Source organism: Hypanus sabinus, chromosome 7, assembly GCF_030144855.1.
Source record: "Hypanus sabinus isolate sHypSab1 chromosome 7, sHypSab1.hap1, whole genome shotgun sequence".
NCBI classification, from domain to species: Eukaryota; Metazoa; Chordata; class Chondrichthyes; order Myliobatiformes; family Dasyatidae; genus Hypanus; species Hypanus sabinus.
Window position 1 is genome coordinate 35,970,301 of NC_082712.1, and position 17,504 is coordinate 35,987,804.

At 43.3% G+C, this 17,504-nt stretch overlaps 1 protein-coding gene across 2 annotated transcripts in view; it reads left to right on the forward strand.

Annotated features, from left to right (window-relative positions):
* The first annotated feature begins 4,082 nt into the window (after positions 1-4,082).
* The window catches only part of ap3b1a (adaptor related protein complex 3 subunit beta 1a), a 251,519-nt gene continuing 238,097 nt past the window's right edge, over positions 4,083-17,504 (forward strand). Inside the window, exon 1 of one of the 2 annotated variants that reach the window (XM_059974482.1) lies at positions 4,083-4,389. In XM_059974482.1, the coding sequence (XP_059830465.1) occupies positions 4,244-4,389 (146 nt within the window). In that variant the 5' untranslated portion in view covers positions 4,083-4,243. Of the gene's footprint in view, positions 4,390-6,472; positions 6,491-17,504 lie in introns of those variants that run through there. The other variant, XM_059974483.1, reaches the window with a different exon arrangement.

Below are 17,504 nucleotides of genomic sequence, written 5' to 3' on the forward strand. Positions count from 1 at the left end.
TCTCCTGTAAAAATGTTAACCCCTTTTCTCAGTTACTTTCGTTCCACTGATGAGGCTCTTTTTTCTTGGATATCAAAGATGTCCTGCTCCTTCAACATTAATGCTGCCTCACCTGCATCTTCTTCATTTCCCGATTATCCACACTCACCCAATCTTCCCAATGCCTTAACAGGGATAGAGTTCTTCTTACCTGAACTACCACCTATGTACCTCTACATCCAACTTACCATTCTCCACAACTTCTGCCACCTTCAACAGGATCCTACCACTAATCACATCTTCACAGCTTCCTGCAGGGATCACTCCCACTTTGATTTTCTTGCCCATTCATCGTTCCCCATTAATCTCCCTCCTAGCACGTATCCCTGCAAGAGACAGAAATGCTACTCCTGCCTATTCACCTCCTTCCTCACCTCCATTCAAGCCCCAAAGAGTCCTTCAAAAAAGTAAGGCAACACTTCACCTGCAAATCTGTTGGGGTTGACAATTTAATCCAGTGCTTCTGACACGGCCTCCTCTACATTGATGAGACTCAATGTAAATTGGGAGACTTTGCCAAGTACCTTGGCTTCATCCTCAAAAAGCAACATTTACCAGTGACCAACCACTTTACTCCCTATCCCCATTCCTGTTCTAACATATCAGTCCATGGCCTCCTCTTTTGCTATGATGAGACCACTCAGAGTAGAGGAGCAAAACTCCATATTCCATCTAACCTGATGCACAAATATCAATTTCTCCTTCCAGGAATGTCCTCCTCCCCCTTCTCTCTTCTCCTGTTCCCCAGTCTCGCCTCTTACCTCTTCTCCTCACCTTCCCCTGGTGCCCTTCTTTCTTTCCTTTTTCCCATAGTCCTCTCCTCTCCGATCAGATTCCTTCTTCTCCAGCCCTTTGCCTTTTCCACCAGACCCCTCCCAGTTTTTTTTTTACTTCCTCTTCCCTCCCCCACCAACCTGTCTTTACCCATCATCTTCTAACGTGCCCTCCTACCTCTCTCCCCACTTTTTCACTCTGGCATCTTCCCCTTTCCTTTCCAGTCCTGAAGAAGGGTCTCAGCCTGAAATATCAACTGTTCATTCACTTCCATAGACGCTACCTGACCTGCTGAATTCTGTCAGCATTTCGTGTGTCTCTGGATTTCCAAAATCTCTTGTGTTTTTATGAGTCTTTTATTCATTGTTTTCTTAAGTGGTCTCCTGTGATTAAGGATGTTAAGTCTAAGGTGAGAGATGAGACCAAAATGTGACCCACAGGTATCAGCAGGGAAGGGATGGAGGAGTCTTCAGGGATTAGCCAGTGAGTAGTTTCTGATGTGGTATGCTCCTGTTGTCATTTATACTGGGATTTTGTACTTCAAGCACATGGAAAATGTTCTCCAAACCCATCTGAATGCTCTTTCTATACTTTGAGCAGTCATGCGTTGGGAATTCCCAAGTTCAAAGTAAATTTATTATTGAAGTACACTTATGTCACCGTATACAATCTTGTGGGCATACTCATTGTATCTATAGAGTAATAACCATAGCAGGATCAATGCAAGACCGCTGAACTTGGGCATTCAACCTGAGTGCAGAAGACAACAAATGTGCAAATACAAAAATAAAGAAATAATAATAATAATAAATAAACAAACAATAAATATGGAACACATGAAATGAAGAGACGTTGAAAGTAAGTCAATTGGTTGTGGGATCATTTCAATGATGGCACAAGCAAACTTAAGTGAAGTTATCCTCTTTGGTTCAAGAGCCTGATGGTTGAGGGGTAATAACTGTTCCTGAAGCTGATGGTGTGGATCATGAGGCTCCTGTACCTTCTTCCTGTTGGCAAGAGAGAGAAGAGAGCATGCCTTAGGTGGTGGGGGTCCCTGATGATGGTTGCTGCTTTCCTGCGACTGCATTTCATGTAGATGTTCTCAGTGGGAAGGGCTTTACCCATGATGGAATGTGCCATATCCACGACAAGTTCAAAGGCTTTGGTGTTTCCATATCAGGCTGCAATCAGCCAGTTAACATACTCTTCACTATGCACCCATTGAAGTTTGTCAAAGTTGTAAATGTTATGCCAAATCTCTGCAAACTCCTAAGGAAGTAGAAGTGCTGCCATGCTTTCTTAGGAATTGTACTTATCTGCTGGGCCCAGGTTAGCTTCTCCAAAATAAAACACTGAGGAATTTAAAGTTGCTGACCCTCAAATGAGGACTGGCTCATGGACCTCTGGTGTCCTTCTCCTGAAGTGAATAATCAGTTTCTTGGTCTTTCCGACATTGAGCAAGAGGTGGTTGCTGTGGCACCACTCAGCTAGATTTTCAATCTCCCTCCCATAAGCAGATTCATCACCAATTTTTATTCAGCCTACAACAGTAGTGTCGTCAGCAAATTTGAAAATGGCATTGAAGCTGTGCTTAGCCACACAGCCATAAGTGTAGAATGAGTAGAGCAGTGGGCTAAGCACACAACCTTGTGGTGCACCTGTGCTGATGGAGATTGTGGGGGAGATGCTGTTGCCAATCCAAACTGACTGGGACCTGCAAGTAAGGAAATCAAGGATCCAATTGCGCAAGAAGGTATTGAGGCTTAAAATCTATTGATTAGTTTTGAGGGCATAATGATATTGAATGCCTAGCTGTACTTGATAAAGAGCATCCTGATCTTTGCTGTCCAGATGTTTCAAGATTGAGTGAAGAGCAAATTAAATAGCATCTGCTGTGGATCTGTTGCTCCTCTGGGCAAATTGGAGCAGATATAAGTCACTTCTCAGGAAAGAGTTGATATGTTTCATCACCAACCTCTCAAAACACTTCATCACTGTGGATGTAAGTGCTACTGGGTGATGTCATTGAGGACACTTCTTACACCGGTATAATTGAAACCTGCTCGAAGCAAGTGGGTACTTCAGACAACTGAAGCGTGAGGTTAAAGATCTCAGTGAGCACTCCAGCCAGTTGATCAGTCCAGTCTTTAGTACTTGGCCAGATACCCCATCTGGGCTGGATGGTTACCGTGGGTTCACCCTCCTGAAGGCTGCTCTCGCCTGAGAGACTGAAATCTTAGGATTATTGAGGGATGTGGGAGTTCATGATGGTTCCTCTGTGCTTTGAATATCAAAGTGAGCATTGAAGCCATTAAACTCATCTGGAAGCGAAGCCCTGCTGTTCCCTATTCGCTTGATTCCTGGAGTCAATGGGCGACCTTCTATCATTTCAAGGAAATTTTGGAAACTCTCTTGAATGTTATTGTGTGGATGTTGACAATGCTTCAGTGTATGAGTCAGTGAGGGTTTGGAGCTCAGCCTCTAAATACACATTGCAGCTCTGAGTACTGGCCTTGGTTTAGGGGTAAAGGTTAAGTAAGCTGAACAGTTTCTCATTCACTATTGATTCACACTCATTCACACTGCATTCCTGATGAAGGGTCTCGGCCCGAAACGTCGGCTACTCTTTTCTCACGGATCCTGCCTGACCTGCTGAGTTCTTCCAGCGTTGTGTAGGTATTCTTTGATCCACAGCATCTGCAGTTGTATTTTTGTGTTCTCATTCACTACTCTTTTACAGGTGGAACTGTAGTATAAGGAACAACAGGTTTAAAAACTCGGGCAGTAACATAATCTTGCACAAGTCTGCACTGAGACTGATTCTGTTATAGACCCTTCAGTTAGGTTTGCGTGTCATTATGACCAGTGGACAAAGAGCTGCACCCTGAATCACAGTGTGAATTCTGTCAATGGCAGGGAAACCCCAACATTAACCGAGGGGTCCATTGTCCCTAGGTTGGGTACCCCGATCTAGAGCCACTGGGGATTTGACCTTCAATGGGAGACAACTCCGGGAGAATTGCAAGGAGCAATAACAATCAATATGCATAACTATTTTTCAACTTCACCAGCACCTTTGGGTGTATCAATTGAGAAGAACTGTTAAAAACTCCCCTTAAATTTGACTGTTTTCCCTCAGGAATCTACCTTTTACTCGCACTTTACCGATGCCCATTGAGTTACGGTAACTTTAGAACTCCCTCGGTTCTCAGCTAAAGACTATTTCCAAGGCAGCTACCGCGTCATATGATCCAGCAATCACGTGATCTTTCACCCTACTCTTGGGTTTCCGGTTTTTTTTGAGAGGGGTTAGCAAGGAAAGAAGAAAAAAATTCTAAGTAAATCTTAAAAAAAAAGCTTCAAGTTAAATATTTGCTGCCGGTCTCATAGCGAAGTGCCAACGACGCGGAAGGATCGGACCAGCTGAACTATGGCCAGCAACAACGTGTCATATAACGATCAGGGGGACCGGGGCCTGGGAGGGGAATCGACCGAATTGGGCCAAGAAGCAACGGCGATGACTTCAGGAACAGTGACCGGCGCGGCTTTTCGGCTCTTCAGCGCAGACTACAAGAAGTAAGTCAGCCAGTATGACCCTCCTCTTTATGGCATTCAAAAACCTGATTGTCGTTTTATTATTGAAGGTACATGGATTTCTTGGAAAACTTTGTTCGTGTTAATTAGTTTAAATGCGTGTGTTGTCAGTTGATTGTAACGCAGGATTTTAGAGAAATAAATAATGTGTCCAGTGGATTTTAGATTATGATTTCAATCAAGCGCATTAATAATGCGCTATTGTGAAATTCAACATGTGGAGATTCTGATCCCTTTTAGTATGTTGCAAGTTTTCAGTCTTGCCATTTACATTCTTTGCCACAGGAAGTATAATCAATCTAATATCTTTGGATACATCTCTGATAAGTCTTTTGGGGAAAAAAAAACAATAATTTATTTCAGATCATAAACTCTAGAGATGCTGGAATTCCAGAGCAACACACAAAATGCAGGACTAACTCAGCAGATCAGGCAGTATTTATAGAGAGGAATAAACTGTCGACGTTTCGACCTGAGACCCTTCATCAGGACTGGAAAGAAAGTGGAAGAATCCAGGCTAGGAAGGTTGGGGGAGGGGGGGGGGGAGGAGTACCAGCTGGCAGGTAATAGGTGAAACTAGGTGAATGGTAAGGTGGATGGGTGGGGGAAAGACACATCATTCTCCATAGCCTTTTGCCATCTACAATGGGATCCAACTACTAACCACATCTTTCCCTCCCCAACCCCATAGGGATTGCCCTCCATATGACTACCTTGTCAACTCGAGGATTTGAATATGCATGCAGCATAGAGCCCTGTGATTTGTCTTCCCCACGGACAGTCACAAGACAAAGAAGAACCATGGAACCCGTTCAAAGGAATAAAACCATCAACCCCACCCCCCCGCAAAAAAATCAAATCGTGCAAGTGGCAACAAAATCGAGTGAGGAGCACAGAATATAAAACACAAAATCAAAAGGCATAATTCTGTCCAGCTCAGTGTTTCTAATCTGCAGGCTGCTCTGATTAAAAATCACCTGAACTACCGTCTCTCCCCTCTGATCTCCTTGCTGGCATGTATCATTGCTAGTGGGAATGTCTACCCTTACACCTCTTTCCTCACCAGAATTTAGGCCCCCCAAATAGTCCTTCCAGGTGAGACACTTCACCTGCGAGTCTGTTGGAATTATCTACTGTATGTATCTGGTGCTCCCGTTATGGCCTCTACGTCGGTCAGACATGACGTAGATTGGAAGACGGCTTCATCAAGCACTTTCCTTCCGCCTACCATAACAGATGGGATTTCCCAGTGGCCCCTATTTCAATTTGTCTTCCCATTCCGACATGTCCTCGGCCTTTACTGCCACGATGAGGCTGGAGGAGCAACACTTCATATTCTGTCTGGGTCGCCTCCAACCGGATGGCACAAACATCAATTTCTCTAGCTTATGTTAAATTATTCTGTCTCCCACTTCTCTTTTTTTCAATTCCCCATTCTGGTTCCTCTCACCCTTTTTGTTCTCCTCACCTTCCCATCACCTCTCTCTGGTGCCCCCCCCCCCCACACATTCCTTTTTTCCATGGTCCACTATCCTGTCGTTTCAGCTTGCTGCTGCCTTAACCCATTATCTCTTCCACCTATCACCCCCCCCCTCCCGCTTCTTACTTAGTTCTCACCTTCATCACCTGGTTTCTCCTTTCACCTTGCACAGCACCCCTTCCCTCACCTTCTTACTCTGGCTTCATCCCTCTTCCTTTCGGGCTCTGATGAAACATTAACTGTTTATTCCCTGCCACGTATGCTGCCTGAGCAGCTGAGTTCCTCCAGCACTTTGTGTGCATTGCTCTTGATTTGCTTTAGGACAGTATCGCAGTAATGAGGAGTGAAAGGCGTCATCTTTTATTGTAATAGTGTACAATATATTTGTGTTAGAACAAAGGACCCTACCGAAAATCCTGGCAATTCTGGACAACGTGTCTTACCCCCTGCATGCCACTTCGGCTGAACATTTTTAGTGAAAGACTAAGACGACTGCGCTGCTCCAAAGAGCGCTACACGCGGTCATTCTTACCCTCGGCTGTTAGGCTCTATAATGAGTCTATAATGAGCTGGGGAAGTGAGGAACCCTCCTGTTGGACTGAGGTAACTTATTTTTTATTCTTTCTTGCTTCTTTTCTAATATTTGTATATCTGTGCACTAGTACTGCTACTAGACACTTGAATACTACAGCACAATACAGGCCCTTTGGCCCTTGATGTTGTGCTGACCCATATATTACTTTTTTTAAAAAAGCCCTAAACTCACACTACCCTGTAACCCTCTTTCATCCATGTTCCTGTCCAAGAGGCTCTTAAATACCCCTAATGTTTTAGCCTTCACCACCAGCCCTGGGAAGTCATTCCAGGCACCCACAATCCTCTGTGTGTAAAAAAGAACAACAACAACAACAACTTACCCCTAATGTCTCCCCCAAACTTCCTTCCCTTAATTTTGTACATATACCCTCTGGTGTTTGCTGTCCATGCCCTGGGAGACAGGTACAGGCTATCCACCCTATCTATGCCTCTCATAATCTTGTAAACCTCCATCAAGTTCCATCTCTGCTAACCTTGCCTCATAAGACTTGTTTTCCAATCCAGGCAACACCCTGGTAAATCTCCTCTGCACCCTCTCCATAGTTTCCACATCCTTCCTATAATGAGGTGACCAGAACTGAACACAATACTCCAAGTGTGGTCTCACCAGAGATTTGTAGAGTTGCAACATGACCTCTCTACTCTTGAACTCAATCCCTCTTTTAATGAAGCATAGCATCCTATAGGCCTGCTTAACTACCCTTTCAACCTGTGCAGTGACCTTGAGGGATGTATGGATTTGAACCCCAAGGTCCCTCTGTTCATCCACACTGTTAAGTAACTGACCATTAACCCTTTACTCAGCCTCTGGTTTGTCCTTCCAAAATGCATCACCTCACACTTGTCCGGATTGAACTCCATCTGCCACTTTTCTGCCCAACTCTGCATCCTGTCTATGTCCTCTTGTAAACTTCAATAACCTGCAGCTCCATCCACAACTCCTCCAATCTTTGTGTCATCCGCAAACTTACTCACCCATCACTCTGCTTCTTCATCCAGGTCATTTATAAAATTCACAAAGAGCAGGGGTCCCAGGAGAGATCCTTGTGGCACTCCACTAGTCACTGACCTGCAGGCAGAATACTTCCCTTCCACTACTACCCTCTGCTTTCTTCCTGTAAGCCAATTTTTTATCCAAATAGCCAAGGGTTCCACTGATCCCATGCCTCATGACTTTCTGGATGAGTCTCTCGTGGGGGACCTTGTCAAATGCCTCGCTAAAATCCATGTAGGCCACATCTACCGCGCTACCCTCATCAATTTCTTTTGTTACCTCTTCAAAAACTCAATTAGGCCAGTGAGGCACGACCTTCTCTTCACAAAGGCACGTTGACTATCCTTGAGTAGACTGTATTTCTCCAAATGCACATAGATCCTATCCTTAAGAATCCTTTCCAACAGTTTGCAGACCACTGATGTAAGACTCACCGGTCTGTAGTTCCCAGGATTCTCCCTATTACCTTTTTTAAACAAGGGAACTACATTTGCCATTCTCCAATCCTCCGGCACCTCCCCTGCAGCCAAAGAGGATTCAAAGATCATAGCTACTGCTCCAGCGATCTCTTCTCTCACTTCCCACAGCAACCTGGGGTATATCATGTCCAGACCTGGGGACTTATCAATCTTGATGTTTTTCAGAAGATCCAACACTTCTTCCTTAATCTCCACATTGTCCAGTATACAGGCCTGTTCTATTTCAACCTCACCCTCATCAAGGTCCTTTTCACTTGTGAATACTGAAGCAAAGTACTCATTTAGGACCTCCCCAACCTCCTCCGCCTCCAGGCACATGTTGCCTTTTGTCCTTTAGTGGCCCCACTTTCATTCTTGTCATCCTCCTGTTCTTCACATACGCATAGAACGCCTTGGGGCTCTCCTTCATCCTACATGCCAAGGCCTTCTCATTACTGTGACACTGTAATTTCCTTTGGGATCTATCTATCTTCCAAAATAAGCAAGTTATGCTAAATTTATTATAATTTTGAAAAAAAAAAGATTTTAGTTGCTTGCATTTATTACAAATGCAGCAGTATTGAAATAATTTTCTGTTAGGCACCTCGTAAATCTTGGAACACTTAAAACGGGCATTCCCAACCTGGGGTCCATGGACCCATTGTTTAATGGTAAGGCTTAATGACATAAGGAGAGTTTGGAACCTCCGACTTGATGGAAAATGATGGAACACTTTGAAGCAGATAATAAATGCTTGCTTTACACATACATCAATTTTTGAATATTGCCAAAACATTGGAAGGTTATTTTGCATAGACAACAATTTTTTTAAACAACGTTCAAAGTATCTACTTGCTATACAGGACCTAAAGGCAAAATGAACAAAGTTGTGTCAAAGCATTGTGTTCTGGCCAGTCTACACATTTTTTTTGCATTAATTTTAATCAGATATAAGACTGACATTCAAAGCCAACTGGACACAACTGGATTACCTGCAAAGGAGTTGCTATTATCAGAATCAGGTTTAATATCACCGGCTATGGTGAATTATTATAGCATTGCTGCAGCAGTAGAGTGAAATACAGGATAATAGAAAAAAACTGAATTACAGCAAGTGTATATATGGCAAGTATATATATATATATATATAAATGTGGTAAGGTAGTGTTCATGGGTTCAATGTCCATTTAGGAATCAGATGGCAGAGGGGAGAAGCTGTTCCTGAATCGCTGAGTGTGTGCCTTCAGGCTTCTGTACCTCCCCTAATGGTAGCAATGAGAAAAGGGCATGTCCTGGGTGGTGGGGATCCTTAATGATGGATGCTGCCTTTCTAAGGCACTCCTCCTTGACGATGCCCTAGATACTACAAAGTCAGGTGCCCATGATGGTGATGACTAATTTTACAACTCTGCAGTGTGCGGTAGCTCCCGTCCCTCATACATCTAAGTTTTGATTTCAATAGTTGTGTGAAATCTCTGGGGCGGGGCGGGGGGGGAGAATGAATAGTATTTTTTTCTGGTTTACGTATCCTGTGAGGTAGTCTTCCTCTAACGTTTCATAAATGAGAACATCTGCAGATGCTGGAAATCCAAGCAACACACACAAAATGCTGAAAGAAGGCAGCAGGCCAGGCAGCATCTGTGGAAAAAAGTACCGTCGACGCTTCGGGCCAAGACCCTTCTGCAGGACTGAAGAGAAAAGCTAAGGAGTAGATTTAAAAGGTGGGGGGAGGGGAGAGAGAAACACCAAGTGATGGGTGAAATCTGAAGGGGAGGGATTTCACCTCCCCCCCACCTTTTAAATCTACTCCTTAGCTTCTTTCTCCAGTCCTGCAGAAGGGTTTTGGCCCGAAACGTGGACTGTACTTTTTTCCATAGAAGCTGCCTGGCCTGCTGGCTTCCTTTAACGTTTACTGCTTTTATGGTGACATTGATTGTGGTTTCACTCTTGCAGATTGAAGTTAGAGTAAAGCAAGAACAGAAAGCAAAAAAGGTTTTCTTGACTTCCTGAATTATTCCCACAATGTTCAGCTGTTTTTGCCAATCAACTAGACTGATAGTGTTCACTTCCCAGTCACACTTTATTTACTTTTGCTCAAGGAGAATAGTCCAGGCTAGTCACTGAAATGCTCGAAAACTTGCATTCAGAATTGTCACTTTTATACAGTTATTGACCAATTGAAATCTTTCACACTTTCTAATTGGTGAATTTTATCCTATGTATGCAAGCAAGCAATCACAAGACACTCTTACAAGCATTAATAACCAATAAAAGTCTGTAAATTGCATTTAATCTGATGACAACAGCCAATTACACCTCAGTTTTAGTGAAGAGTTGTCCAATAGTTAGTGTGTGCATCTCAATCCTTCTTTAGTATCTCTTACCTTCTGGTTGAAGGTGGTACTACTGAGGGTGGGTGACAACTTACTGGTGGTTCCCAATGCAAGAAATGCAATTAAATACATTAATAATATTTCTTCTGTAAAAAAAAAGTTGTTGTAAATGATCACTGCAAACAATGAAGAGGCAAGTGAAGACTAGGCTGACTAGAGGGTCGAGGCACTCGGGTGCAATACAAAGTCCAAGTGAGGCACCTCTGAGAAGAAGTGGTGGGAGAAAGGTCAAGACACACTTGGGATGGAGTTGGGACATGGGAAGTGTAGAAAAAGCGGAGCGGAGGAGTTTCAGAGTCCGTCCACCTAAACTAGGAGCGAGGTCTGACTGATCTTAAGCCCTGGGCTGATTTGGAAAGGTATAGGCTGAAAGGTGGCGCCAGGGTCCATGTCCAAACTGTATTGATGCTAGGGGGCTCGGGGTCTTAGAGCGAGGAACGACCCAGCGTTTGGATGACTTAAGCACTGGCAGATATCCCACCTCTCCCGGAAGCTCTGGGAGTTTCCCACATATTGATAGCAGCTCCCCGACGCCCGCCAAATTATATACAATATCCCGAAAATCGATTTTTTTTTCAGGGAGAGGCAGAGGGAGAGCGAGAGAGTGCACCATGGCAGAGTATTCCAAAAAAAAGAAAATATAAAACGTACTTCACTAAAGTGTACTCCTGCCCAATAGGGGTCAAAAGTAATGACAATGTTGCTCACTGCACTGTTTGCAGCAGTGACTTTTCTATTATCCATGGTGGGTTAAAATGTAAAAGACATCTTGAGGTGAGTTTAACAGGTGTCATTCGTTCACTAGCATAGCTAACGTTATTTAAGCTAGCTGGCTAGTTGCTAAGGAGCTACTGTATTGCAGACATCTCACCTCTTCCGGGAGTCTCCTGCAAATTGATGGCGCTACCTCCCTGAAATGAGTTTTTGAAGGGTGGGATGTCTGCACTGGGCCAGGTGGATTGAAAATGCAGGGTGTCAGGAATGGAGGAGAGGGCTAGGCCAGTTCTGCTTGCTGATCCATAACATTTGCTCTGTTCTTGGCTGCGCTGAGGCTGTGGGCCTGCTCCGGGCTTGGTGTCCATGGACTGACTTTCATTCTGAATGCTGTTTGTTGTTTGTATGATTTGCTTTTATTTTCTCTCTGCACATTGGGTGTTTGTTTTTTTTTAAATGGGTTCTTTTGGGTTTCTTGTGTTGCAGCTGCCTTTAAGGAGACGAATCTCAAGGTTGTATAATGTATACGTACTTTGATAATGTACTTGCAACATATGAGGAACGGTTGATGTCTCTGACCCTGTACTTGATGGAGTTCAGAAGAAGGGGGGGATTGCATTGAAACCTATCAAAGTCTAGATACAGTGGATGTGAAGTGAAATGTTTCCTATATAGGGAGGATCTGAGGGCACAGCCTCAGAATACAAGGACATCCCTTTAGTCAGAGGTTGGTGAATCCTTGGAAATCATTGCCATAGATAGCTGTGATGGCCAGGTCATTGAGTATATTTAAAGCAGAGGTTGATAAGTTCTTGACACCCAAAGGTTATGGGGGAAAGGCAGGAGAATAGGGTTGAAAAGGATAATAAATCAGCCATGATGGAATGGCAGAGCAAACTCGATGGGCAGACTGGTCTATTTCTGCTCCTGGATTACTGGCTTGCAGTCACAGGGTTCTGCCTTGTCCTCAATTAGCAGTGATAGCATTCATTGTTATGCAACAGACGATAGTGATTGAGGGTTTAGACAGTGGCTGAATGATTAAATAATGTGGTATATGCAACAGCATGCAATGTGGCCGAGTCAGATTTTGAGATGAGTGTAGTACGTGGTTTGCAGCAGCTGCAGACCTTAGGCAGATGAAGCCCACCCCGTGTATTTGCGTGGCTGCTTTCACTGAACCATGCACTTGTACTTCCAGGTCCCTCTGTTGCACAATACTTGTCATTGCCCTGCCGTTCATTATATAGGTCCTACCTGGATTTACATGTTCAAAATGCATCACCTGATACGTCTAAATTGAAATCCATTTGCCATTCCTTGGCCCATCTTCCTAACTGTTCAAGATCTCTATAGTTCTTATAACCTGCTCCACTATCAACAAAACCCCCTAATTCAGTATCATCAGCAAACTTGCTGATGATGCCATATACATTCAAATCCATAAATAATAAATAACAGTTCCCAACACTGACCCTGGAGACATAGTTCAAGAATCACCTATAGTCCTTTGCTTCCTATCATTGATCCAATTCTGAATCTACCTTGCTAGCTCTCCCTGAATTGCATGTGACCTACCCTTTACAGATCAGCCTGCCATGTGGAACCGTATCAAAGGTCTTCATTTATTCTCTTCATTACCTCTTTGAAAATCTCCAAATGATTTGTCATATCTGACCTCCAAACCACAAAGCCATGCTGACTATTTCTGATCAGGCAACCTTCTTTTCTTTCTCTGCCCCTCTCACAATCACTCCTTGCCTGTTCTCCATCTTCCTCTGGTGCTCCCCTCCCCCTTTCTTTCTCCCTGGGCCTCCTGTCCCATGATCCTCTCCCTTCTCTGTATCCCTTTTGCCAATCAACTTCCCAGCTGTTGGCTTCATCCCTCCCCCTCCTGTCTTCTCCTATCATTTCAGATCTCGCCCTCCCCTCCCACTTTCAAATCTCTTACTATTTTTCCTTTCAGTTAGTCCTGACGAAGGGTCTCGGCCCGAAATGTCGACAGTGCTTCTTCCTATAGATGCTGCCTGGCCTGCTGCGTTTCACCAGCATTTTGTGTGTGTTGTTTGAATTTCCAGCATCTGCAGATTTCCTCGTGTTTGTATTTCTGATCAGGCCTTGACTATCCTAATGATGGTTGAAATTTGGCCAGGTACAGTCGTGTCACCTGCAAACCTGTTGATGGAATTGGAGAAAAATCTGGTTACACAGTCGATAGTGTATAGGGATTAAAGTAGGGGGCTATGACACAGCCTTGAGGAGTACCAGTGTTGAGGATAATTGTTGGCTTAATGATTGTAGTCTGTTTGTCAGGAAATCAAGCATCCGTTTGATCGGGATGTGTTGAACCCTTGGTCTAGGAACTTGGAGATGAGTTTGCTTGGAATTATGATATGAACGGTAGAGCTGTGGTCAATAACTAATAGTCTGCTGTAGTTGTCTTTTACGATCCAGATGCTCCAGGGATGAACATAGGGCCAGGGAGATGGCTTTTGCTGTGGACTTGTTCTGTAGTGCAGCCTGGGAGGCTGGAGTTAATGTGTACCATAACCAGCCTCTTAAAGTACTTCATGATGGTAGATGTTAGAGCCACCAGGGCAATTAAAATGCATTATTTTTCTTCAGTATTGGGATGATAGGGTCAATTTACAATCCTTCCTTTACCAAAAATCCAAAACTGTCCATGGTACTCCGGACTCTTGAGTGCCCTGTTAAAATTGTAATTGAACCAACCTAATTTTATGTTTCATGTTCCTTGCAATCAAGCCTAACATTTTAATTCACCATCCTAATTGTTAGACCCTGCATATCATTCATTGTATTTCATGTACTGGGATCTCCTAATCTCTTTGTACTACTGTATTTTGCAATCCATTGTACAACAATTTGCATTTTCATCCTTTTGAAAGGGGATAACTTTACATTTGCCAACTTCTTACCCACTTGTCTGTCTATCACTTTTTGGATCTTTTCTGACAATTTTATATCTTGCCAATCCGCCTATCAATCTATTATCAGCAAATTTAGGTACAATACTCTCAGTCCCTTTATCTAAGATGTTAATATATTATTAGTAATATGTAGCAAAGTAGTAAATTTTTGAGACAGACTAATCGGTGTAGCACCCCACTAGTTATTAAACTTCCTATATCAAAATGAAAAACTTATCCTGACTGCATGAGTGAATCTGCAGATGCTGGAAATAAATAAAAACACAAAATGCTGGCAGAAGGGTTTCGGCCCGAAACGTGGTCACTACCTCCTCCCATAGATGCTGTTTGGCCTGCTGAGTTCTGCCAGCATTTTGTGTTTTTAACTTATCCTGACTGTTTTGTGTTGGTCTCCTACAGTTTCAATTTGAACATTTGCACTACCCCACCCCTTGAGAACTTTACCTCATCAGGTCTGATGAAAGGCAATCAAATTTATTGACATCAAGTAGCTCTTCCATAACCTATGGTGAAATGGTAATTTTTATCTGCCCTGCAATTACCTGCAGAACTAGGTTTAGGCATTGCTTAAAACTGTAAATATAATTAGAGCCACCAGGTGGTGCCACTTCATTGTGAATTGAAGAAAGGGACTGTTTCAAAATAATAGTCAACAGATGTTTCCTTCAAGCAGGTAAAGTTCTACTAAACAAAGTTCAATATGTAGATGTTGGCATTCGAATTATAGACAGCAGCTGAGATTAGGCACCATCCAGGGCACATTCTCTTGCTGCTGCCATCAGGAAGGAGCTACAGGAGCCTCAGGACTCTCACCACCAGGTTCAGGAACAGTTATTACCACTTGCCCATCAGGCTCCTGAACCAGAGAGGATAACTTCACTCATCCCAACACTAAACTGATCTCACAACCTATGTGCTTAATTTCAAAGAATTTTCATCTCTTGTTCTGGATATTTATTGCTTATTTACTTATTATTTTTTGTATTTACAGTTTGTCTTTTACACATTGGTTGTTTGTCTTTGTTGTGTGCATTTATTTTTATTGATTCTATTATGTTTATATTTACTGTGAATGCCTGCAAGAAAATGAATCTCAGGAGTATATGATGACATATATGTACTTTGATAATAAATTTATTTAAATCAGTATCTTTGGAAATTTCCTTATTCAGGAAGCCAGCCACTCTCTGTACATCTCTAATCTATTTGGTTTCTTTCCTTTTATCCTGCATGCAGTTTATTTAAATGAGTAATATAGGTAGATAGTCTGAAATCTTTTATTTTTTGGTAAATGATGTAATAACATGTGGCATTTCTTTAACTCCATCCTTGGATAGTAGTTCATATAAGTACATTTTTAAGGCGGACTTTTGAGAAATATCTATTTTTTCTGTCTATTGGCACTAATTAATTGTGATACTCTTGCTTGGGTCAAACTCTATAGAATACCCATAAGGAAAAACTTCTAACCTGCATCCATCCATCCAAGCTGTAAGTTTCAACAGATTACTGCTGTTTTCTTTCCTCCTTTTAAACTCTTGAGAATGCAGGCCTGGGATTTCTGATCTCTCCTTGTACAGCTAATCTAACAATCCTGGAACCAGTCTGGCGAGTCTTAACTGCAGTCCTTTATGGCACATATACCTTTTTTAGCTGTTAGCCTGCAGGTCACTCTTGGGCAAGGTGTAGCATCTGAGCACCCCGTCCCCCCCATCAGGGTCACGCAAAGCCATGGAGCAGTTGGATGGTCGTTTGAGCAAGTGGTACATATCACAAGCCCTGGTTATGCGATCACTGACCCCAGGTAGACATCTCTGAAAAGTATTGATAAAGGCTGGGGTCACCCATCTGCCCAGAGGAAGGCAATGGCTAACCAGTTTTGTAGAAAAGTTTGCTAAGAACAATTATGGTCACAGACCATACAACATATACAACATATGTCATACAACAGGGCGCATAATGAAGCTGACATAAGGAGACCTAAGCTGCTCAATAGACCAGATGTAGTCTCTCCCAAGATTACAGTAATAACATCTGGACTCTTGTATTCTAATCCACCCATAATAAAGGCCAACGTATCATTTGCTTTCCTGATTTGTGTATAGCACCTTTGTATTCACATACGGTGACTTACGTGCTAAGTTACCTTAGCATTTCCCGATCTTCAAATATTCAAAAATATTCTGCCTGTCTGTATAGAAACATAGAAAATCAACAGCACAATACAGGCCCTTCGGCCCACAAAGCTGTGCTGAACATGTCCTTACCTTAGAACTACCTAGGCTTACCCATAGCCCTTTATTTTTCTGAGCTCCGTGTATCCATCCAGGAGTCTCTTAAAAGATCCTATCGTTTCCGTCTCCACCACTGCCACCAGCAGCCCATTCCATGCACTCACCACTAATCTCCACAATCAATGCCTCTCATTATCTTGTACACCTCTATCAGGTCACCTCTTATCCTCTGTCGCTCCAAGGAGAAAAGGCTGAGCTCACTCAACTTATTCTCATAAGGCATGCTCTCCAATCCAGGCAGCATCCTTGTAAATCTCCTCTGCACCCTTTCTATGGTTTCCACATCCTTCCTGTAGTGAGGCAACCAGAACTGAGCACAGTACTCCAAGTGGGGTCTGACCAGTGTTCTATATAGCTGCAACATTACCTCTCGGCTCTTAAACTCAATCCCACGATCGATGAAGGCCAGTGCACCGTATGCCTTCTTAACCACGGAGTCAACCTGTGCAGCAGCTTTGAGTGTCCTATGGACTCAGACCCCAAGATCCCTCTGACCCTCTATACTGCCAAGAGTCTTACCATTAATACTATATTCTGTCATCATATTTGACCTACCAAAATGAACCACTTCACACTTATCTGAGTTGAACTCCGTCTGCCACTTCTCAGCCCAGTTTTGCATCCTATCAATGTCCCGCTGTAACCTCTGACTGCCCTCCACGCTATCCACAACACAACCAACCTTTGTGTAATCAGCAAACTTGTGCGTCGTATCAACGCCGTAGGTAACGCATACCCTACGCAGTATCTATGCTGTACCCGACACCATGGGGTGACGTGCACCTCTCCAGAAAAGTTACTCACGTCGTGGCGACGCAGACCGCAACAACTGTGATTGGTCCGCTTGGTAGCATCGCATTTCCGGTTGCTTCTTCTCCACCATGTCTGTAGGCTGTGCGTACACTGATACGAAATAGATGAACTAAATCGTCAAATCTACCTGCTGACATACAAAAATATTTGAAATGCGTTTCCTCATCCATGTTTCTCATGAAGAAATTCAACACAGTGGCATAGAAACCCCACCGCCAACTAGCGTTTTGGCACACACCAACGCAAGCTCGCTATGGCGTAGAGTGATGCAGAGGTGAAAATCAGGGCTATGGTGTAGACCATACGCACAAGTATAAATTAGCCTTTACTTTCTCAATAAGTTTTGCACGGGGTACCTTATCAAATGCCTTGCTAAAATTCATATACACTACATCTACAGCTC